General features: G+C 38.6%; 2 protein-coding genes across 7 annotated transcripts in view; one reads left to right on the forward strand and one right to left on the reverse strand.

The window, feature by feature from the left end:
- The window catches only part of RASGRP1 (RAS guanyl releasing protein 1), an 86,918-nt gene extending 69,942 nt beyond the window's left edge, over positions 1 to 16,976 (forward strand). Inside the window, exons 11-19 of one of the 6 annotated variants that reach the window (XR_016392132.1) lie at positions 2,513 to 2,617; positions 3,483 to 3,592; positions 4,307 to 4,451; positions 5,179 to 5,215; positions 5,938 to 6,090; positions 6,235 to 6,453; positions 6,931 to 7,316; positions 9,486 to 9,625; positions 14,380 to 14,486. Coding sequence is in view for 5 of the 6 variants with exons in the window: in XM_022587508.3 (XP_022443216.1) it covers positions 2,513 to 2,617; positions 3,483 to 3,592; positions 4,307 to 4,451; positions 5,179 to 5,215; positions 5,938 to 6,090; positions 6,235 to 6,453; positions 6,931 to 7,316; positions 14,380 to 14,514 (1,290 nt within the window). In the remaining variant the exon portion in view is untranslated. Of the gene's footprint in view, positions 1 to 2,512; positions 2,618 to 3,482; positions 3,593 to 4,306; positions 4,452 to 5,178; positions 5,216 to 5,937; positions 6,091 to 6,234; positions 6,454 to 6,930; positions 7,317 to 9,485; positions 9,626 to 14,379 lie in introns of all 6 variants that reach the window. The other 5 variants (XM_022587508.3, XM_022587509.3, XM_089907387.1 and 2 more) reach the window with 5 other exon arrangements.
- TSLIG3B (tRNA splicing ligase complex subunit 3B) overlaps positions 15,846 to 24,819 on the reverse strand; it is a 38,027-nt gene continuing 29,053 nt past the window's right edge. The window contains exons 7-8 of the mRNA XM_022587512.2: positions 23,076 to 23,243; positions 15,846 to 20,778 (exon numbers count right to left, since the gene is read on the reverse strand). Coding sequence (XP_022443220.2) covers positions 20,437 to 20,778; positions 23,076 to 23,243 — 510 coding nt within the window. The 3' untranslated portion in view covers positions 15,846 to 20,436. The remainder of the gene's footprint in view (positions 20,779 to 23,075; positions 23,244 to 24,819) is intronic.

Here is a 24,819-nt window from a genome sequence, read left to right on the forward strand (position 1 = left end):
TGGAGATTAATCCTTTGTCAGCCACTTCATTTGCAAATATTTTCTCCCATTCTGTGGGCTGTGTTTTTGTTTTTTATGGTTTCCTTTGCTGTGCAAAAGCCTTTAAGTTTAATTAGGTCCCAGTTGTTTATTTTTTTTAATTTTCATTACTCTAGGAGGTGGATCAAAAAAGATCTTGCTGCGATTTATGTCAAAGAGTGTTCTGCCTGTGTTTCCTTCTAAGAGTTTTATAGTGTCCAGCCTTACATTTAGGTCTTGATCTGTTTTGAGTTTATTTTTGTGTATGGTGTTAGAGAATGTTCTAATTTAATTCTCTTACACATAGCTGTCCAGTTTTCCCAGCACCACTTATTGAAGAGACTGTCTTTCCTCCACTGTATATTCTTGTCTCCTTTATCATAGATTAATTGACCATAGGTGTGTAGGTTTATTTCTGGGTTTTCTATCCTGTTCCATTGGTCTATATTTCTGTTTTTGCACCAATACCATACTGTTTTGATTACTGTAGCTTTGTAGTATAGTCTGAAGTCAGGGGGCCTGATTCCTCCAGCTCCGTTTTTCTTTCTCAGGATTGCTTTGGCTATTTGGGGTCTTTTGTGTTTCCATACAAATTTTAAAATTTTTTGTTCTAGTTCTGTGAAAAATGCCATTGGTAATTTGATAGAGATTACATTGAATCTGTAGATTACTCTGGGTGGTATAGTCATTTTGACAATATTTATTCTTCCAATCCAAGAACATGGTATATATCTTTCCATCTGTTTGTGTCATCCTCAGTTGCTTTCACCAGTGTCTTACAGTTTTTGGAGTACAGGTGTTTTGTCTCCTTAGGTAGGTTTATTCCTAGGTATTCTTTTGATTCGATGGTAAATTAGGTTGTCTCCTTTATTTCTCATTCTGATCTTTCATTGTTAGTGTGTAGGAATGCAAGAAATTTCTGTGTACTAATTTTGTATCCTGAAACTACCAAATGCACTGATAAGATCTAGTAGTTTTCTGGTAGAATCTTTAGGATGTTCTGTGTATAGTATCATGTCATCTGCAAACAGTGATAGTTTTACTTCTTTTCCAATTTGGATTCCTTTTATTTTTCTTCTCTGAGTCCCATGGCTAGAGCTTCCAAAACTATGTTGAATAAAACTGGAGACAGTGGACATCCTTGTCTTGTTCCTGATCTTAGAGGGAATGCTTTCAGCTTTTCACCATTGAGAATGGTGTTAGCTGTGGGTTTGTCATATATGGCCTTTATTATGTTGAGGTAGGTCCCCTCTATGCCCACTTTCTGGAGAGTTTTTATCATAAATGGGTGTTGAACTTTGTCAAAAGCTTTTAACTGCATCTATTGAAATCATCATATGATTTTTACTCTTTAGTTTGTTAATGTGGTGTGTCACACTGATTGATTTGCAGATATTGAAAAATCCTTGTATCCCTGGATAAATCCTGTTTGATCACGGTGTGTGATCCTTTTAATGTATTGTTAGATTCGGTTTGCTAGTATTGATATTTTGTTGAGTATTTTTGCATCTATGTTCATCAGTGATACTGGCCTGTAATTTCTTTCTTTTTTTTGTGGTCGGGGGGTATCTTTGTCTGGTTTTGGTATCAGGGTGATGGTTGCCTCCTAGAATGAGCTTGGGAGTGTTCCTTCCACTGCAATATTTTGGAGGAGTTTGAGAAGGACAGGTGTTAACTCTTTTTTTGTTTTTTTTGTTTGATAGACTTCACCTGTGAAGCCATCCGGTCCTGGACTTTTGTTGGAAGTTTTTAAATCACTGTTTCAATTTCAGTACTTGAGATTGGTGGTCTGTTCATATTTTCTATTTCTTCCTGGTTCAGTCTTGGAAGCTTGTATCTTTCTAAGAATTTGTCCATTTCTTCTAGGTTGTCCATTTTATTGGCACAGAGTTGTTTGTAGTAGTCTGTATTTCTGTGGTGTCAGTTGCAACTTCTTTTTCATTTCTATTGATTTGAGCCCTCTCCCTCTTTTTCTTGATGAGTCTGGCTAAAGGTTTATCAATTTTATCTATCTTTTCAAAGAACCAGCTTTTAGTTTCATTGATCTTTGCTATTGTTTTCTTCATCTCTATTTCATTTATTTCTGCTCCGATCTTTATGATTTCTCTCCTACTAACTGGGTTTTGTTTGTTCCTCTTTCTGTAGTTGCTTTAGAGAGAGAAAATTTAAATGATCTACTTTACTCTTTGTCGATAGCTTCAACAAAAGCTTTAATAGAGAGGGAAGTGAAACTCCAGGCATATTGAAAATTTTAAATTATATTAGATGGAGACAATGTATGTGAGGAGCTCTTTGTAAACTGTAAAGCACAACACTTGTGTTAGCCAAGGTTACTGTTCTAGATTTCAGTTACGTGTGGGCCCTCTGCTCCTTGCCACTGCACATAGTTGAGGGTTGTCCACAGCTGCAGCTACCAGGTAATGGGAAAGGAAGGAGCTTAAGGTTATAGCATTGCATTATAGTCATGGGGATTTCTCTGAATATTTCATTTTAGCCACTAACACCTTCAAAGCCACCAGTAGTTGTGGACTGGGCCTCTGGAGTATCTCCCAAACCTGATCCAAAGACCATAAGCAAACATGTCCAGAGGATGGTGGATGTAAGTACAGCTGTGTTTGCACAGATGAAAAGCAAGGCATTGCCTGGCTTAGTGTTGTGTGTGGGGAGAGGGGAGCACAGTGGTAGAAACACAAAGGTAAGAAACTTGAAACTCGTTCCTGTGTGAGCACAGGGAACCAGTTACTTCTCATATTGTGGCTGCAGAACAGTTCAGAAGTTACATTTTGCCAACACACTTTGCCTCTTCTGGGGGGAGGTGTACCTCTTAAAGGCCTAGCAAGAGATCATATATTTAAAGGTTGTCAGTCGATTTGGGGACAGAGAGAGGTTGGAAAAGATTTGAGTGTAAGTAAGGGTGATGAGAATCTAAAACTGAAAAGTGTGACACTGCTTGATTCAATTCACTGTGCTAAATGCTGAGGAGGGGTACCTACCTTCATATTTCTACATTTATCCTGTGGACCATTCCAGTGTAACAAGAAAAGAACGAGCCAGCAAGTGACAGAACAATTGGTAGAGGATTAAGAGGGGGTAGGGAGCACTTCCGACTGGGCTGTTAGTAGAAGCTACACAGAGAAGTGGCAATCTGAGCTGTGCAGTGAAGAAAGGGCAGAGTGAAGGGGGAACATCCCTCAGTGCAGTGACCTAGGAGTACAGGGCAGCTGGGGTGAGGGCATACTGACATGCTAATGGAATTGAAAGCATCTGGCCACCCTCCAGATGCTGGTACCTGCAGAGACCTGGGATGTGACCCACTGAATCTCGGCAGCAGCTTAATCTCGGCAGCAGCTTAAGGAGCAGGTTTCCTTGTTCCTCTCACTCAGACTGAGGTGTTCTGGCCCCTTTGTCATTTGGCTATGATTGGTTTCTCTTTCGTAATCATCAAAGAAACTCCTTTTTCACAGTCTGTATTCAAGAACTATGATCATGACCAGGATGGATACATTTCCCAGGAAGAATTTGAAAAGATTGCTGCGAGTTTTCCATTTTCCTTCTGTGTGATGGACAAAGACAGGTGAGGGTTTGTGTATGGGAATATGTGGCTGTGAACCTGTTGGTAAGAACGCTTTATGGGTGTGTCACTAGAAGAATTTGTAAACTCAGATGTGTTGCTGATGTGGTCACTTAATGAATCTCAGTGCTAAGAGAGCCATTATCAAGCAGATGCCTGTCCGGCTTCACCATGAAAAATGCATGTTTTAAATGCAAAGACTCCATAATTCTGCCAGTTTAGGAATAGTCTAGTCAACTGTAAGTAAGAAAAAGTTTAGTCTTCCTTCTTGCTTTGTCCTTACAGATTATGAGGAACAACTAATATTTACTAACTTTTCTCAAGAAGTTGGTTCTCTGTGTGAAACCAGAGAAATGTTTGGTTGGTGGGTTACAGTTATATAGTAGGTGCTGTCTAAAGTCAGAAACCTCAGCATAAGATATATTTCCCTATACCCACATTTCCATCACTTCTTTTTCAAGTCTTGTGGATAGTGGTTAAGTTAGTTAGGAAAACCTGGTTTAGCCGAAGAGTGACTCTGTGGAAATGAGTAATGCCATCTCACCTCCTTACACGTGCTACCCAGACATCCTTATTAAAAGGAGGGCTCATGGAAGTAAGTGTCAGGTAATACATACTGTACTACCCCTCAAGGATAAAAAAAGAGTGAGTTTCTAAGGCTAGAAGCTGCCTTGCTACCCAGCCCCGCTCACATCCTTCTCTCTCATTTGCGGGCAGGGAAGGTCTCATCAGCAGAGAAGAGATCACTGCCTACTTCATGAGGGCCAGCTCCATCTACTCCAAGCTGGGCCTGGGCTTTCCTCACAACTTCCAAGAGACAACCTACCTGAAGCCCACTTTCTGTGACAACTGTGCTGGATTTGTGAGTTGTTCTCAGAGTGCTTCGGGGTTGAATGTGGGGAGGGTTATGAGACAGTTTAAAGTGATTAAGCCAGGTACAGACCTCATGCACCTTTATCAACTCTTCCTGCCTAGAGCCTAAGCAAACACCTACAATAACCTCGTCCTCAAATGCATGGGTTTTACTTGCACTCATCTTTTCCCATTTCTTCCTGATTTATTTTCTCCTCTGGTAGAAAGGCCTGGGATAAATGGTGAGGAAATGTTGAATTTGGGATATACTTTTAAAGTATTATATCCATATGCTGTTAGAAAAGAGAAATATGAGACATCCTCACCCCTTCAAAAGGAACTGCCTTTTAAGAAGTCACTTGGGCTCTGCCCCTCCCCTGTCCCACCCCAACCAACAGTTTCCTCCTAAACTCAGTTCGTGACCCCAGGATTCTGTATACTTGCTCTTTAGTTTGGAGTCTCAAGAAGCCTATTTGTCCTGTGATTCATCCACTTCAGGCCTGGGTCATAAATCCACTGTAGTAAGCTTCTTGAGAACATTTACCTCTGATCAGCACAAACTTTTCCTGTTTTCAGTTTAAGGCCAGGAGGGATTAAGACACATGAGAGATAAATGAGGTTTCCTTCCCACTTGAGGTAGAGTAGAATGAGGGAAAACAAAGAATGGATGTCTAGCCTCCTACCAGGTAGATGAAGGACCTGTGGTGCATTCTAACTGTCTCTTCTTTGTCCCACAGCTCTGGGGAGTGATCAAACAAGGGTATCGGTGTAAAGGTAAGGCCCAGCTTTGTCCAGTGTGTTGTCTCTCTACCCATAGTAGTTGTCCATTCAGTCCACAGCTTCTCAGCACACCTCATCTTCAAACTGGCTTCCCTAGAGCACCCCCTGAGAGTGAGTGATTGCCACCACAAAGAAGAGAGGAATCTGGGTGACTAGTTATGCAGCTCATTACAAGAGCCTCACTTTGTTTTGTTTGCCCTGGAAATAGGGATGACTGGTAGATTATGCTCTCATATGGTCATGGGTCCCCAAAGACAGGCACAGAATCACTTCTGAAACAAAAGATAAGTGATTACCAAAGGCCCTTGTCAGCTTTCCTTTTATCAGTAGATATCCCAGGATAATTGTCCTTCCTTATGACTAGAAAAGTTCAGGAGTAAAGGAGAAAAGACCTTTTACTGCAAGGAAAACAGCTGGGAGCCTTCAGAGGGTCTCTATAGAGTAGGCAGTATGTGCAGGATGACCAAGAAAAACACCACTTCTGTCTAGGAGAGCAGGATGCCCCACTTCTGATTCCCAGACTCATAAGGGCTGTGACAAGGTTGTGAGATCCAGGGTTGACCCAGTGAGAAGAATGCTAAGTTCAATAGAAGTGTTAAGTGTCCTAGCTCCAGAAGACAGGACAGGCATGTGTGACGAGAGCACTGCATGCATGTGGTCTTGAGACCCTGGAGGAGAAAGTGAAAGACTTCCTGATCGGGGTGTCTTGTCCACAGACTGCGGGATGAACTGCCACAAACAATGCAAAGACCTGGTTGTGTTCGAGTGCAAGAAGCGAGCCAAGAACTCAACAGCTCCCACAGAGAACAGCACCTCTGTGGGGCCAACGTCCAACCTTTGCTCGTTGGGAGCCAAAGATCTGCACCATGGTAAGCAAGCACTGGGAATGTTCATCTTGGGAAGTGAAGGTAGAAGAATACGGTTTTCGGGGAGGAAAGATTACCTTTATCCTTCCTACTTGTAATAAAAACCACCACAAACATGCCTGTATAATATGCACCCTGTATTTTAAGAGTTCCATTTCACCTGTGGACACCACAACTCTGTCACACACAATGCAGACTTTCTTGGGAGAAAAGTGGCAGAGAGCACCATGAAGGTCTGCGGCCTCAGAGTGAAGCCTGGAAAGGGGCTGCACCTAGAGGTTTCTCTTCTCCAGACCATCTCTCCCCAGTCCCCAGAGCTTTGCCCAATAGTGACAAGAGGAGGACTGCCAGGAAGTAGACTAATAGGTAGGTTAAACATAGGTGTATCATGGGCAACAAATGAAAATTGCTGTAGAAGTGCTATTTGGCAAGGTCTGCTTGTAGTGAAAAAAACGACTACTGGTTATCACTGTTATCTATTAAATGGTAAATATAAACCCTAGACATACAGAAAGCTTGGGACGGAATCTTAGGCGCGCTACCTTTTGGGGAGCAAAAGCAAGCAAGCAAATAGAAAAAAGCAACAGAAAAGGAGCCTTTAAGGGATGGCCTTTCCTCAGGGTGGATGCAGCCTGACACCAGTGGCCATAGCTTGGCCAGCAAGGCCCCTGGATTTAAGCCCCCTTACCCCCTAAACTGCCTGCTTGAAAATGAGTCCACTTTGGGCCTATGGAACTCCTGTACCAATAAGAAAAGTCTCATTTAATAAGGAAACTAACGTGTCAATACTGAGTCTCTGCTCTTCTGAGCCAAAGTACTAACATGTCACGTACCTTCCTACAGCACCAGAGGAAGGACCTTTCACATTCCCTAATGGGGAGGCTGTGGAACACAATGAGGAAAGTAAGGATCGGACCATCATGCTCATGGGAGTGTCCTCACAGAAGATTTCTGTTCGGTTGAAGAGGACTGTTGCCCACAAGGCCACCCAGACCGAAGCACTGTCTTGGCTTGGCAGTGAGGGCCCTTCCAGTCACTTTGTGCTAGCTTCCCCAAGGAAGACGGCCCAGGATACTCTGTATGTACTTCCCAGCACTACATCTCCATGTCCCAGCCCAGTCTTGGTCAGAAAGCGGGCTTTTGTCAAGTGGGAGAATAAAGAATCCCTCATAAAATCAAAGGAGGAGCTCCGTCACCTCAGACTCCCAACCTACCAAGAGCTGGAACAGGTACCCTCTTTTCCTTTTTTTCAGACTCTGAGAAAAGTGGGGCTAAACCAGGGAAGAACATGTAAACTGAAGATTCAGACCAGGTTGATTATTAGAAAGATAAAGGGGAAAAAAAAGGATTCTGCTTTGTCTCAAAGAAACCAGTGGGGGCCCTGGTTCACATTATGTAACTAGGACAGGATAGACAGGGCTCCTATTGCCATAAAGGTACAATCTCAAAGTGTTGGTACCAGGGCCCAAACCTCTGTTCACAGTAGGCTCCTTGAGAAAAACCACTTTCTATTGATCAGCTTTACTGTGGTGACACCACACCCTTTTTCTAGACTTAAAAGCAAGTTGCCTAAATCCTCCCTCCCTAGAGGTCTTTGGGGGCCTCATGGTTGCCTGGACATCTTCCTAAAAGGAGGTGATCACCGTGCTAGCAAAAAAAAGGAAGGGAGTATTTAGCTCACTGCAGAAAAAGCCTCCTTCTTAATACAGAATGAGGGAACTCTTCTCTAAAACATCAGGGGCTGTGCTGATTTTACATACACACACACAGCTAAATCAACAGTAGTTGGAAAATGCACCATTGATTATAATCTATAGCAATATAATGTAGTAAATGGTAACAGTTGTGGTAGCAGAATTGCTTTTTATCTGTTAGGCTCACAATGTCCTAATCATAAGTTATCTAATGGAGGTATTAGAAAAGACAAAATAAGGTTTACCAAGAATATGATGCCAAGGTTTGATGAGAAGGGGAATGATAAGGTTAAGAATAGAAAAAAAGAAAGTAGAAGCTAGGACAACTGGGGACAACAGGCAGTTGTCCAAATACTCAATTCCATAGGGTCATCACTAATTACTTCTTTTTGTTTAGAGTACAAAGCTCAGGGTGAGAGCTGGTTTAGACAGACCTCTTGTCATGGGACAGTAGTTTCTTACCAAAGATAGGGTAAGGCCTGTCTGCATTTTTTCCCCAAAACATCATTTGGAGGCCTATCGATCAGTACAAACACAAAACCAACATCTAGCTGGCTAGAATTCCTTACATAATTCTACACTACATAGTAAAACTGCCCAAGAGGTTCTCAGGATTCCCTACCTGGTCCTCCTCAGTGTTGCACCTTCCCTGTCAGACCCCCAGGAATTGAAGAAACAAGTTAGATAATGTACGTGAAACTCCTGGTTTGGTGCCTAGAACAAAAACATAATATTAGGAGGAACGCTTGAGAAAAGAACAGATTTTCTGGATTAAAAGTAGTCACTCAGACTATTTTAAGACACACTTTAAGAATCAATCAGAACATCTTCCTAAGAATCAATCAGAACATCTTCCGATGCAGGTGACACAAAGCCCTCTCTAGGGGCAGAAGCAGCCAGAATCAACTTTCAAGAACAATGAAAGAAACCTTGAAAAGTGAACTTGATAGAGTAGAAAGAACTTCAGTCTTGGGGACAAAGATCTGTGCTTCTAGCCCCAGATATTTCTTACTCCTGCTGATAAACTCTGTGACCTGTTTGGTCCTCTGTAAAATACAGTCCATGTGCTCTACAACTTGCTTCAGATCCTGACATTTTACATGCCGTGTAAAAAAAGGAGCAATGTAGTTGTTAGCAACAGTGACTTCTTGCTGCAAGAAGTGGGTGGTAGAAAGATTTCAGGTGACTGAGTTAGTTAGGTCCAGTATTCATTCCTACCCAGTAATACCAGAGCTGGTAAACCCTCTTTACTTTTATCCTTGTCATTGGGACCTAAGGACCAGAATTCACTATGTATGTTTTAGAGTATTTAAAATAATATGTAATATTCATATTATAATTAATAAATATTATACATTATTTTAAGTATGTGTATACCTCTAAGCCACCACAGGACAAAAGAAAATGCAAAGCCTCTTGGGTTCAAATCCCCAGTCTGATACTATATCCACCTCTATTAATCATGTAACACAGTACCTGGCACATAGCAAATACTCAATATTACACAGTAGCTACCAGACAGCTATCTAGGTAATTTATGTTGAGAAACAACTCATGTATCCCAAATTACACCCCCATATTTTGGGGGGTAATCAGTATGGTATAAGTAAGGTAAAAACACGAGATTCAAAGTCTTGAAGACCAGTAACATCAGCATCACAGTGGCATGTGTTGCTCCTTTTTTCTCTCTCCTTTTATTTACAGCTAAACTGGACATTCATAAACAAACAAAAGTGACTCTACACCTTACATCAGACCACCCAGTAGATTTCTACCCACCTGTTCTTCAGAGAAGAGAATAGCTTCACAGGACCTCAGAGAGGGCTGTGAAGCCAAGGGAGTTGGTGAGCCTGCCCCACGTCAACTTGCTGCTATCAGACTGGAAATAAATAAAATAGAGACCAGAAAAAAAAATAGAAAGGACTGACAAAAAAGATAAAATCGATTGTGAATAATCATTTAACAGTAACTGCCCTTAAAACGGCCAGTTGTGCCACAGCAAACCAAAGCTTCATGTACACTGACAAAAGATAGATAAACAAAATGGACAAACCTTTATTCACACTAAGAAAAAAGACTAAGAAAAAAGAGGGACTTCCCTGGTGGTCCAGTGGTAAAGAATCTGCCTTCCAATGCACAGGACACAGGTTCAATCCCTGGTCAGGGAACTAAGATTCCCACATGCCGTGGGGCAACCAAGCCCACGTGCTCTGGAGCCCATGCGCTGCAATGAAAGGTCCCACATGCTGCAACGAAGATCCCGCGTGTTGCAACTAAGACCTGACACAGCCAGAAAGAGAGGGAGAGGGAGAGGGAGAGGGAGAGAAAGAAAGGGAGGGAGGGAGAAGGCTCAAATATGTAAAATTAAAATGACAAAAGGAGACATTACAAGTGTTAACTACACAAATACATAGGACCATAAGAGACTATTATGAGTAATTATATGCCAACAAACTAGATAACCTAGAAGAAATGAATAAGTTTACAGAAATACACAACCAAACGACTGAATCAAGAAAAAAACAAAATCTGAACAGACCAATAACAAACAAAGTCTTTGAATCAGTAATCAAAATCCTCCCAACACAGAAAACCCCAGGATCAGATGGCTTCACTGGCAAATTCTACCCAATACTCAAAGAATTAACACCAGTCCTTCTTAAAACCTTCCAAAAAATAGAGGGAATATTTGCAAACTCATTCTCCGAGGGCAGTTTTACCCTGATACTGAAGCCAGATAAGGAAACTACAAGAAAACCAAACTACAGACCAGTATCACTGATGACTACACATGCAAAAATTCTCAACAAAATATTAGCATACTGAACTCAAGAACACATCAAAAAGATTTTATACACCATGAAAAGTAGGGTTTATCCCTAGCATGCAAAGACAGTTCAACATAGGCAAATCAATAAATGTAATCATCACATTAGTAAAATGAAAGATAAAAATCATGTGGTCATCTCAACAGATGCAGAAAAACATCTGACAAAATTTCATGATAAAAACCCTGCTCAGACTGGATAAAAGGAATATACCTCAACATAATAAGGGCCATATATGACAAACTCACAGCTAACATTATACTCAATGGAGAAAATTTCAAAGCTTTTCCACCAAGATCAAGAACACTCTCACCACTAAGTGCCCATCAATAGATGAACGGATAAAGACATGGTATGGATTTAGTGGTATATATATACAATGCAATACTACTCAGCCATAAAAAAGAGTGAAATAATGCCACTTGCAGCAACATGGAGGGACCTAGAGATTATCATACTAAGTGAAGTCAGTCAGAAAAATACCGTATGATATCACTTACATGTGGAATCTAAAATATGACCTAAAGTACTGACAGTCTCAGCTACAGCGATTAGGCAAGACAAGAAAGTAAAAAAGCATCCAAATCAGGAAAGATGTAGCAAAACTGTCACTGTCTGCAGATGAGTCTGTATATAGAAAAACCTGAAGGTTAAGCAAAAAAAAACTCTTGAAACTAATAAACATTTTCTGTTAAACTGCAGTATACAAAGTCAACTTATAGAATCAGTTGCATTTCTATATACACTAAGGACAAAACATCTGAAAAAGAAATCTTTCCCATTCACAACAGCATCAGAAACAATAAAATAGGAATAAATTTAATCAAGGAAATGAAAGATTTCTACAATGAAAACTACAAGACTTTGCAGAAAGACATCCTGTGTTCATGGATCAGAAGAATTAAGATTGCTAAAATGTCTGGCAGAAGACCTGAATTCTTTCCTTCCAAAGGAGACATACAGATGGCCAAAAGGCTCATGAAAAGATGCTCATCATCACTAATTATTAGAGAAATGAAAATCAGAACTACAATGAGGTACCACCTCACACTGGTCAGAATGGCCATCATTAAAAAGTCTACAAATAATAAACACTGGAGAGGGTGTGGAGAAAAGGGAACCCTCCTACACTGTTGGTGGGAATGTAAATTGGTGCAGCCACTATGGAAAACAGTATGGAGGTTCCTTAAAAAACTAAAAGTAGAACTACCATGTGATCCAGCAATCCCATTCCTGGGCATATATCTGGACAAAACTATAATTCAAAAAGATACATGAACCCCACTGTTCACAGCAGCACTATTTACAACAGCCAAGACACAGAAGCAACCTAAGTGCCCATCAACAGATGAATGGATAAAGATATAGTATGGATTTAGTGGTATATATATATATATATATACAATGCAATACTACTCAGCCATAAAAAAGAATGAAATAATGCCACTTGCAGCAACATGGATGGACCTAGAGATTATCATACTAAGTGAAGTCAGTCAGAAAAATACCGTATGATATCACTCACCATATGTGGAATCTAAAATATGACCTAAATGAACTTATCCATGAAACAGAAACAGATTCACAGACACAGAGAACAGACTTGTGGTTGCCAAGGGGGGAGGGGGTGGGGGAGGGGTCAATTGGGAATTTGGGATTAGCAGATGCAAACTATTAACATACAGAATGGATAAACAACAAGGTCCTACTGTATAGCACAGAGAACTATATTCAATATCCTGTGATAAACCATAATGGAAAAGAATATGTATATGTGTATAACTGAATTACTTTGCTGTATAGCAGAAACTAACACAACATTGTAAATCAACTAGACTTCAACAAAATAAAATTTTTTTTAAAAGACTTAAAATATCCATACTATCCAAAGCAATCTATAGCTTCAATGCAATCCTCATCAAAATACCAATGGAATTCTTTACAGAAATAGAAAAAAAAGTCCTAAAATTTATATGGAACCACAAAAGATCCTGAATAACCAAAGTAATCCTGATGCAAAAGCACAAAGCTGGAGGTACCACACTTAATTTCAAATTACACTACAAAGCTACAATAATAAAAACAGTATGGTACTGGCACAAAAACAGACACATAAACCAATGGAACAGAAAAGAGCCCAGAATTAAACCCCTGCATATACAGTCAACTAATATATTCAACAAGGGAGCCCAGAGCACCCAAGCAGAAAGGAAAGTCTCTTCACAAATGTTGTTGGGAAAACTGGATAAGCACATGCAGAGCAACGAAATTCGACCCCCATCTTACACAACTGATAAAAATTCACTCAAAATGGATCAAAGAGGTAAACATGAGGCCTGATACTATGAAACTCCTTGAAAAAACCGAAGGAAGAAGCTCCTTGTCACTGGTCTTTGGCAATAAATTTTTGGATACGACACCAAAAGCAAAAAATCATCAAATGGGACTACATTAACTAAAAAGCTTTTGCACAGCAAGGAAACCATCAACAAAATGAAAAGGCAATCAACTGAATGGGGGAAGATATTTGCAAATGATATATCTGGTAAGGAGTTATTTAAAATATGTAAAGAACTCATACAACTCAATAACAACAAAATCTGATTACAAAACAGAAGAACTATATAGACTTTTTTCCCAACGAAAACATACAAATGGCCGACAGGTACATGAAAAGATGCTCCACATCAACCATCATCAGAGAAGTGCAATTCAAAACCACAATGAGATATCATCTCACACCTATTAGGATGGCTATCATCAAGAACACAAGATAACAAGGGAACCCTCGTGCACTGCTGGGGGGAATGAAAATTGGTGCAGTCAATATGGAAAACACTATGGAGATTTCTCAAAAGACTGAAAAAAACTACTATATGATCCAGCAATTCCACTCCTGGGTATATATCCAAAGAAAATGAAAACACTTAATTCAAAAAGATACACACACCCCAATGTTCTTATTTACAATAGCCAAGATATAGAAGCAACTATAAGATATAGATATAGAAGCAACTTAAGATATAGATAAGATATAGAAGCAACTTAAGTGTCCATCAACAGATGAATTGATAAAGATGTATAGATATAGATATAGAAGCAACTTAAGTGTCCATCAACAGATGAATTGATAAAGAAGATGTATGTATATATATATGCATATACATACATGCAATGGAATATTACTCAGCCATAAACAAAGAATGAAATTCTGCCACTTGCAACACTGGAAATCAACAGCTGCCTCCATAACTAAGTCACTGCAAATTAAATAAATCCCAGTTTACAGGGATGGGATAAAATTCTTATCTTTCTCAAGAGTCTGTTAGTTTTCAATGATTTGGAGGAGAAAATATGTAATATGATTATATATGTAATATTGCATGTGAACTATAATACCACATTTTATAGAATTCCAAGTCACTGCTTTCATACCTCAGACCTGACCAAGACTATTTCTGCCAAGTTTAGGTCTGTTACACAATATTCAAAGATTTTCTCATTATTCATCTATTGCCCAGGAATGGTTTATTCTGCCTGCTAGCCACTCACATCTTTGATGTAACAAAACTAATTGTTGTTTACACATGCTCATTTGATATTTAATGTGTTATTTTTTATTCAGGGCAAAATACGTGCCTTGAAAACACTTTTTAATTCTCAGCCACACTGAATAGATGCCAATCAAGTGTAGTACTCCCAGTACTGTAACTGATTTGCCATTCGTTGCTGCTTTATTAACATACCTCATTCTTTTTTTTTTTTTTAAGGAAATAAACACCCTGAAGGCAGATAATAATGCTCTAAAGATCCAACTGAAATATGCACAGAAGAAGATAGAAACCCTCCAGCTTGCAAGAAGCAATCATGTCTTGGCTCAGATGGAGCAGGGTGACTGTTCTTAGCCCAGAAACTCAAGCAGCACAAACTGCAGAGTGTATCAGAGATCTCATTTCCTAAACCTCTTAACACAAAGACCTGGGAAACCTTAGACTGACTGGCTTTCAAAAGGGTACTTTAAAGAAGGAAAGCTGGTTACTCTTTTGTTACTTAAAAGATTCCAACTGTGCGGTATGGTTTTTCTCTTCCAGCCAGTTGAATCAAAGGGAGGAAAGCTGAAGAATGCAAAGTATTTGCCATTCATACCAGAATTCCGCCCCCCCCCCCCCCGGGACTAATATCAAAAGCATGATAAAAAACATGACTATAGTTTTCTGACAAGATAGCTTCTATGTGGCCTGCCCAGCTGCTTCTTCCTTAGAACTAAAATCCCTGGAAAATGAGTTTGTTTCCTTCCCGTTTTTTCCTGAGGCATTTATTTTGTTCCATCCAAAGCTTGCTTATAGTGGAAAAATACTCACATTCCAAAAGTAGAATCGCTTCCTCTATATTTCAGCATTCTTTACAAATCTGGTTCCCACTTCACTACCTCAGATCTAATCAATTTGCCTTTTCCCCTTCTTCCTCACTACGTTCTTACACACATGAGGATATATCTACCTAGAAGAGAACTTCTAGAGATGTAGCCATAAATTTGGGGAGAGCAGGAAGGGACTATTAAACAACATGACATCATCCAATTACAGGTCAACTCATAGTTTTAGTCTGAGTCATAAAAGAAGTAGCCAAGTTAAGTACCTGGAAATGTGGCTATTAGCACCTTACACATGGCTGGCTAATTAGCTAAAACATAACGCAAACATGATGTTTGTCCCTCATATAATCTACACTGGATAGAATGAAGAATTTATGGCTTTTTAAAAATGTTTAACTCTCATATGCCATCCTATTTTTTTTTTTCTTGAAGTTTCTGAACTGAATTTGTGCTTGTACTGTCTTCACTATTAATACTATTTAGAAGTAAGCTAATTGGATCAGAGGCTTCAATAACAGCTGACAGCATGTACATATGTACATATTATGTATATACAACATCAGTCATGCATGTGGCTTGGAATTCTGTTTCTTCCTTAGTAAAATGCGTGAGTTAAACGACTTTTGGTCATGTACACAAATTCACGAAGTTCAGTTTGTTACAAGATCAAGAAATTGCTCAGAATGTAAGTTGTATTGTTTGGCAAAATCACAAGAGTCCTGTGAGTCTTCTGTTAATGAAGGTTAATGATAAATGGGCTCATTTAATTATCTGGGCAACTATTCACAAACTTCTTTGTCAGACTCTTTATTTCTCTAAAAAAAATTCATATGATCATTTTCTTTTGGTGGGGAGAACTTACCTTCCATGCTTGGAAAGCCTGACACCAAGCTGACTTAAAGTTCATACACAAGTTGACCAACTGCCAAGCATATAATCTCAGCAACCAAAAGTTCCAAACCTAAAGCCAACAACACCAAGTCTTAATCAGAAACAAATTATATATATAGTATAAGCTTCCTTGGCGAATTCATATCATTTAAGAAGTTTCTTTGATGAAAGACCAGTTCCCATTTGCATACCTCCTTGTACTGAACTGAGCTTTAGTGAAAAAGCTAGTGACTAGCTTTCAGTTAGTGTTTTAAGGAATCACTTTACACACAAATCTACCTTTTTCTAAATCCAAACTCAGAAATCCCCATGGCAGGGCTGCTTAGGTCCACCACTTGGTATATAATCCTATAAGAAGTACTTTGCTACTTACTTACCTTATGTGGAACAAACATGAGTTTATAATCATCCTTAAAATTCACATTCTTCACCTATTCTTTTCCTCTGACCAAAGACGGTACAATGCAATTTCTTTAAGCATAGTTATGAAACACAATTAAATTTTTTTCATTCTTCTTACCCAGGATCCAAAATACAGAGCCCAGGTTAGTTTCTATGTAAATAATTTGTGATCTAGAGGAATTCAAAAGGTCACAGTCTCCTTAATTAGTCAAATTAACATGGCTAGAAAGTCTCAAGCATTCCAGAATTTATCACTGAAATGGATAGGAAGCAGTAGTTTCACCACAAGTCGTTACAGTTCAGCAATGGCCAAATAAGTATAGTGTATAAATTAATATTATTTGCTCTGAACTACATGGGATTAATGAAATCTACAGAAATAATATGAAACAAATTTTTTGTTCGTCAAGCCTAGGATACAAATTTGTGTCTTGTATCAACTTGAAATAAGTTTGGGCATATATTTATCTGCTGAAACAAGGACAAATCTTGTTAACAACAGTGTCATTTCTTATTTTCTTTGGTAATTGATTTGCTGTTTTACTGGCCAAATGTGAATTCTGTTTAAAGATGTATAATGTAAAAGAACTGCAAGGAAAAAACAAATGTACAGATTGTAAAGGTGGGTTTTTTTTGATACCTAATGTAAGTTTTCTTTGTGTAATATTTGTATGATAAAAGACATTAGGATCCCTACGGCATAGATGTCCCGTGTTTCTTCTAGTTCATGAACATATAGAAGCCTCACCTGAATTTTTACTATAATCGACAGCTGAGACCACTCCCTACTTCTGTTAACCAAACCAAACTGAGTCTTCCTGAAAGGAAAAGCAAAGCAACTAATTATTCAGTATACATTTTTCTAAATCTTTCTATAACATGAAGTAGTAACATATAGAAATATTCAACCTTTTCCCATCTTATTGCATAATGACTTACAGTGATCCCCCAATATTATATCTACAAATACTTAACACTGAAGGAGACAAATCTGAGGTTGTCATTCCTGTGGCTTTCAGCTTTAATTCCACAGTTCTATCTAAGAAAACAAGCAAGTAAAGAAGAGAAACTTTGAAACTATGGATGGAATTGGTAGAGGATGGTTCAATCTAGTGGACAGATCACCCAGAGCAATTCATTTATGCTCATGATTATCTAGAGTGATTAGAGATAGCTGTGATTTTTCCTTAATGATCAGCCAACTTTTGTTTAACTAGACCAATGAAGGGGGGTGGGGGGAGGGGAGAACAGGGACATATTCCAATCACTCAAATTCCATGGTGGAATGTATTCTGGTACACTTGGATGTGGTATATTTATCATTTTGGCATTTCATAGTCCTTCATACAAAACAATGAAGTCACACTGACAACTTGGCCCTAAAAGAGAGATTAAACTACCTACCCTCTCCTCCACCCACAATTCCCACTCCAAATCTCTCTACCCTGTGCCCCTTACAAGGTATAGATCGTATCATTCCTCAGAACATTCTCCATCACAAATATTTTGGGGGTTATCATACCTTCTTTTTGACACACATAAAGGTAATTAAATGTTTTTTGGTTTAAAATGTTTTTTTTCTTTTTAGTGAGGCAAGATTTCCCTGATCTGCAGAACACAAGGGAACAGGTTAAAAGGAAATACTTCATCTCTTCTTTTACCGAGACCTTATGTGTAATGTTGTGGTAATTATGTATGGGTGGACAAATCCAGGTAAGAGGTCAGTTACTTCTTTAATCCAGAAACTCCCAGTAAGATCATGTCTATAGGTGCTATTAGGTACCACAGGATAGACCAAGGCAGAGAGAAGAAAACAGGGGAGGGAAAATGAGGTAGTAGGAAAAGATAAAATTAAGAACTAGGCAAAAAAGAATGATGAAGAGGTGGCACAGAAGAAGGTGTTAGATTTTAGGAAGCAGTGAAGTGCCATTCATCATACTCTGCATTTGTATTGCATTCAATTTATAAAAGCATTTTCACATTATGGCCTTTCACATTAAGGCCCCAAATTGCCTTATTGCTATTCTAGATATTGCTTAGCAAACTTTTCTATGAAAGAAATTTTTACTGAAAGAAGATTTTCATGAAAATCCTACCTCACAGGAAAGAATAAGATATTAGGTTCTAGACCACTCAGCTTTTCATTCAAGTGAAGTTTATAGGAATGTGTAAATAAGAGTGGTTCCAGCTCCAACAAGATTCCAGGAGCAAGTGCTAAACTTGGATAACATTTAAAGTGAGTAGCAGATAACCCAACAGCACTCCTATGAAGGTACAAAGAAATCTTACAGAAATTAATAAACTAATGTTTCTACCATTATTAGCCATAAACCTTTAGTAATAAAAGAAACTGAAAGTAGTTGTAAACCCATCCTGTATCAGCAACTAAAGCTCCTGAAAAGAAATGAAGCAGAAATGTAAAGGTTTTAAATGAACAGTTTAAGTAATAACTTTTTTGAAATATTTTACTCCAGTGGTCTTTGCGTATATATTTTTTAAAAATTATTTATTTTTCAGAGTTCATAGCTACTGATAAAAGTGTTTCCTAATATGGAAAGGCTTTTCTTCAACTATCACAAATGAAATTAAGTCTCTTCATTACATGTAAAATTTTTTTAAAAATCTAAGCTTAAGAATAACCAAAAAATTTATGTTTTCCTATCCTGAACAAATTTCCTCGAAGGGTTAGCTTGAAAAATACATGGCCAAGACTGCGTTGTACACAATATGTGAAGGTTTAACATTATTTTAGATTTCTCCACAGGGTTTACTGTAAAACAAAACAACAACAAGAATAACACTGCCAAATATCAAATACCATTTGTCCACAGGTACTCAGCCTTCTATCTGTTGAGTTGGTTAGACCACAGAAAGTTGTTATGCACAAGAGTTGACCAGGAGCCTACAGATTTTAAAGTGGGATTGAAAACATTTATGTGACTATCTTTTTCTCTCTCTACACTAAGAGAAAAATGCATTACTTGGGCCACCTCTTAAACCATTCACAACAGGCCTTTATAAATTCTCAACAAATTGGACTTGTACTTAGGTCTTTATAAAACAACCTGAGAAGGCACAAGTATCACATTCCTTATTTGACAAATGAGGACAAATTAATCCTTGAGAGCTATGGCCATTTCAACCGATAGCACCCCTGGACTAGTGCCATGATTTGAATTCACAACTTCTGATTCCCAAGCCTTCGACTGCTCCAACCACCAAACCACATTTAATCATTCCCCAACCCTTTGTTTCCCAAATCTAGCTGAGACTCAGAATTACCACGGGATACCCTGGCCCTACCTCTGATCTACTGAAACTGGATATGAGGGTCCTAATCCTGTGTAGCACAGTGCAGCCTGCCTTTTAATATTCGGAGACCTAAAGTGATGGCACAAATGATGAAGAAACCAATTTACAGAAATATTTTTCACACCACCATGTAAAATTAGTACATGTCTTTGTCCCTTTAGAGTAATTCTGACCTCAGTCTTTAATTCTACTGTCAAACAAAACCATATAGATTTCAAATCCAGTTGGAAAATAAATATGCATAGCAAAAACCAGACTTCAGCTTCAATTAATGGAATTTTAACACAAACCTGGCCAGAGGAATTGCTCATATAAAAGAAAGAAAAAGTCAAGAAATCTTCCTCTTGAACACAACTATCAATCAGTCCCTTTCCCTTTTTGTAAAGTAGGATCAACAAACACAAAACACAGCCACAGGAATACAGATGAGGCAATAGTCTATATTCCTTTCCACTACAAGTGGGGTCATTTACGTGTTTCAGACCTGAATAAAATACAGGTGACAATCTAAATTCAATCATGACAATAAAATACTTTCTATTTTCCAAGTTTGATGGTAATAATATATTTACACTTTTAAAAATAATTTTTGCTCATTTTTTTGTTTTTTAAAAAGATATAACATGCTCAAGAGTACACAGAATACAGAAAAAATCATCACTTTGTCTAAGAGATCAAATAGTAGTATAAAACAATGCTCTTTACATACTAAACCCAATTCAAGAATGATATCATCAGGGAACCTAACATGGTGTTTACTTCAAAGATGACATTCAAGTAGTTATTTAGAACACTATGCCTAATGTATCTATTAAGAAGTAAGCCTGCTATCTAAATGCTGTAGCTTTTAATATCTTCTATATCCACCACCACCTCCTCCATATGGATCTCCATAACCTCTTCCTCCATAGCCCCCTCTTCCTCCATAGCCCCCTCTTCCACCATAATCTCCCCTGCCTTGGAAACCTCCTCCTCTACCACCCCCTCCTCCACCTCCACCCCACCCCCCTCCCCCTCCCCCTCCCCAACCGCCTCTTCCACTCCCACCACCTCCTCTACCTCCACCTCCACCACCCCAACCACCCCTTCCGCCGCCTTCTTGTCTCTTTTGCCAAGGGGGCATTTCAGGGGGCGGTGGTTCAATTTCATTCGGCCGTCCTCCCCTGTCAGGCACCCTTCCCATCAGCACCTGTGTAAAGAAATATTTTCTTTCAGTTTCCAATATTTTAAAAGTTAAAATTTACATAAAGGATACAAGCAATATTGAAGTTATTGTTCTAATGAAACAGAAGTCAACTATTTAGGGACATGAAAGTATCAGACACAGCAGTATGAATTAATATTGAAAATACAAATGTGATGTGTGACAAATTCCTCACAACGTGCTGTTATTTTTAAGCAATGTGGGGGAATATTTCTGAAACTTAAGGACTTGTTTAAATTTGTTTAGCAAATTTTATAACAAATGTAGTACCCATCACACTAAGAAATTTTTTTAGCAAAATATTTACAATATACATAAAATACATACCTTACATTAAGTGACTTCATATCTGTTTATGCAACAACTCTGGACTTTCTATTGCCATTGGTTTGGTAATAGATTATCCAATAAAAGACTATTTCTGAGCACATTTTATTTCAACAGAGTATGAAGTATATATGATAACATGTGGGTATAATGCAGTCAGAGATGAACATAATGGCTATAATCCAAGGTTATCACTGTAAAGAGATACAAGGATTTTCAACGAACTATCCCTTTTTTTTTTTTTTTGCGGTACACGGGCCTCTCACTGTTGTGGCCTCTCCCGTTGCGGAGCACAGGCTCCGGATGCGCAGGCTCAGTGGCCATGGCTCACGGGCCCAGCCGCTCCACGGCATGTGGGATCTTCCCGGACCGGGGCACGAACCCGTGTCCCCTGCATCGGCAGGCAGACTCTCAACCACTGCGCCACCAGGGAAGCCCGAACTATTCCTTTTTTATGAGAAATTAAGCTCACTAACTTTCAATGATACTAGTTACTGTATTATAGAGAAAAGAGAGACTTGATACACTTCCTTAACCATGCTTTATAATGCTTTGAAGGATAAACCAAGGAAGAGTTTGCTTTAAGTCCCCAACTTTCTGTAGAAAGGAACTACTTTATATGCCCATGTACAGAGACCAACAGGAAGCAAATAGCTTCCTGCTAGTCTCTTTCAGGAAAGAAGGTAAACCAGAAGTGCCTCAACCAAAATGATCTATGAATCAGTTGTGTTCTAATTCCTTTGATTCTCTAATCAAAATCATGGTTTACTACTTTATGTCATAAATGAAAGACAAAATCTCAGACAACATCCTCACTGTGGGACAAGGTTTGAAGAAGCAAACATTCTTTTAAAAGTCAGCAATAACATCCTAATTACCAAATCCAAAAAATATCAGTAGCTTTTTTCTTGGTTGCTATCTTCATTGGTCTCTCCACCAAACATGCTATGTGGGTGGATATACAGGGACGCTGTTCCAAGATCTCATAATAAGATGGCCCTCAAATAACTAGACTATAAACTACAAACTCAGAAAAGAGATGGGCAATGTCACTTAAAGAAATAGAACTCTTGATCCATCAAGACTAGCTTATAACCTGATGCAAGACATTAAGTAACATATTTAAAGACAGAACACTTTAAGAAGAGAGGAGGTTGGTCTTAAATGGAAGCAGGAAGGCCCAAACACTGGTGCCTAACTTAGCAATAATTAGCAAACTGACTTTACATACAGCCATCCCTTGATACAGGATACCTTTCTCACTGCATTGACTGAGAAACGATGTTTTAAAATTACCCAAATCCCTTACTTCTGATTTCTTGCTCTTTTGTAGTAGTTTGTCATAGAGTGATCTATCTAAATAAAGAGTAAGTATATGCTAATCAAGCTAATATAAACATTCTAAATTAGTTTATTGTTAATGCTGCTGTCGTAAAGTAAAAAATTCAGACTGAGCTTATTTAAGACTACTGTCAGAGCAATGGATCTATACTCTGAATCAGGAAATGGAACCTCCAAGAGATTCCGCAACTTGCCCAAGGTGACTGCTCTAAGTAAATGATAGAGCTAGGATGTAAACCCAAAGCATGGACTCCTCCCTCTACACCAAGGATCTAAGGAATATGTGAGTACCCGAAATGACTCCTACAGATTTTTACTGACAAAAAATGATTACATTATTGGAAAGAAGGCAAATAATTCTTGCTAATGCTATTCATAAAAATAATTCTTAATTCCTCTAATTCAGATAAAACTGTGGTTTAATTTATGAATACAGAAATTCAAACAAACATGCACACAGAAAACATTACTAAGCCTAAATTGACTGAAGCCCCTCCACCACTCTCTTTTCTAGGAGTTCACTAGGATTAAAAGAAAAATGGATTAAATCTGTAAAAACATCAAACAAGGATATTATAAATTCATTATCCACTGTTACTGAAAGAAAAACCAACCTTATTAATGGCACATGCTGTCTTCTCCCGGCTGGAGCCACTACTTGTCCTGATGATCTTGGATAGATCTTCACGGGCAGCAAGTAGATGTGCCAAGGTTATTGTTGTCTTGGGTGACAAAGCGTAACGCTTAGGCTGGTAAATTCTTGCTATGTCATCTGTTTTTATCTAAATGACAAAATTCAGGGAAAAAAGGAACCAAAGAACATTTCAATGAAAGAGCAATGGTGGGACTTCCCTGGTGGTCCAGTGGTTAAGACTCCACCTTCCAATGCAGGGGACGTGGGTTCCATCCCTGGTCAGGGAACTAAGATCCCACATGCCGTGGGGCAACTCAGCCTGCGTACCCCAACTACTCAGCCCACGCACTCTAGAGCCTGTGCGCTGCAACTGAGAAGTCCGCACGCAATAACAAAAGATCCTGCATGCCACACTAAAGATCCTGCATGCCACAACTAAAGATCCCACATACTATAATGAAGATCCTGCATGCTGCAACTAAAGATCCTGCACGCTGCAAAGATCCCGTGTGCCACAACTAAGACCCAATGCAGCCAAATTAATTAATTAATTTTAAAAAAGGGCGATGGCAACCATAATCTTCAGAAAGAAAAAAAGGAGATAATAACACAAGCAAAGAAACAAAGAAGAGCAAAACATTCAAATATCTGATAATCTGTAAGTAGAATGAGAAAAAAAAAAGCCCAACAGATGCTAAAAGACTACATAACTACCAATAACAATTCATTTAAAAAGTAACGAAAAAAAAATCCCATTCATATTAACAAAAAGCAAAATACCTAAAAATAGCTGTACCAAAAACACACACAGAACCTTTAAGAAGAAAACATTAGTAAATCTACAAAAACAGAAGTAAAACTTGAATAAACAGAAATACCAAGTTTCTGGATGGGGACATTGAGTATTGTTGGTTTCCCTCAAAATTAACTTATAGATTTACTGCAGTCCTACTGGAATATTTTTTGGCGGGGAGTGGTGGGCAGGGAGGTAGGGGATATCTAAATCATCATTGCCTTAAGAGTTAACATTCACTGACTACTTGTTAAATGAGCCAAGCTATTTATTCTTCATCTAATATCGTATCTTTAATCTTCAAAACATCCTTTTAGAGTGGTTGTATAGATAACACTATACTATCGTACCTCAGTCTAATTAAATGGAACTGGTAGGGGGAATAGATTGATGAAACAAAAGAGGCAATTGAGATTCAGGGCCTCATAAATGCATGAATGCAATAAATGATGAGGCATCAAAGATCAGTGAGACAAAAAGGCATGAAGGAAACTTAAATGTCTATTATTAAGTGAAAGAAGCTAATCTGAAAATAATAATCTGTATGACTTCAACTATATGACATTCTGGAAAAAGCAAAACTATAGAGATAGTAAAAAGATTAACTGGGTTGCCAGGGGTTGTGCGGAGGGAGGGAAGAATAGGCAAAGCAGAGAAGATTTTTCTGGCAGTGAAAATATTCTGTATGATACTATAATGATGGATACATGTCTTTGTGTATTTTTTCAAAACCATAGAATGTGCAGCACCAAGAGTGACACCTAATATAAACTATGGGACTTTGGATAATAATGATGTATCAATGTAGGTTCATCAGCTGCAAAAATTTACTGCTCTCATGGGGGACGACGATGGGCAGGTTATGTGTGTGGGGGCAGGAGGTAAATGGAAATCTCAAAACCTTCTGTTCAGTATTGCTATGAACCTTTAA

Source organism: Delphinapterus leucas, chromosome 2 (assembly GCF_059928025.1).
Source record: "Delphinapterus leucas isolate spDelLeu-1000000601 "Yukka" chromosome 2, BTC_Dleu_Yukka2, whole genome shotgun sequence".
Lineage (NCBI taxonomy): Eukaryota > Metazoa > Chordata > Mammalia > Artiodactyla > Monodontidae > Delphinapterus > Delphinapterus leucas.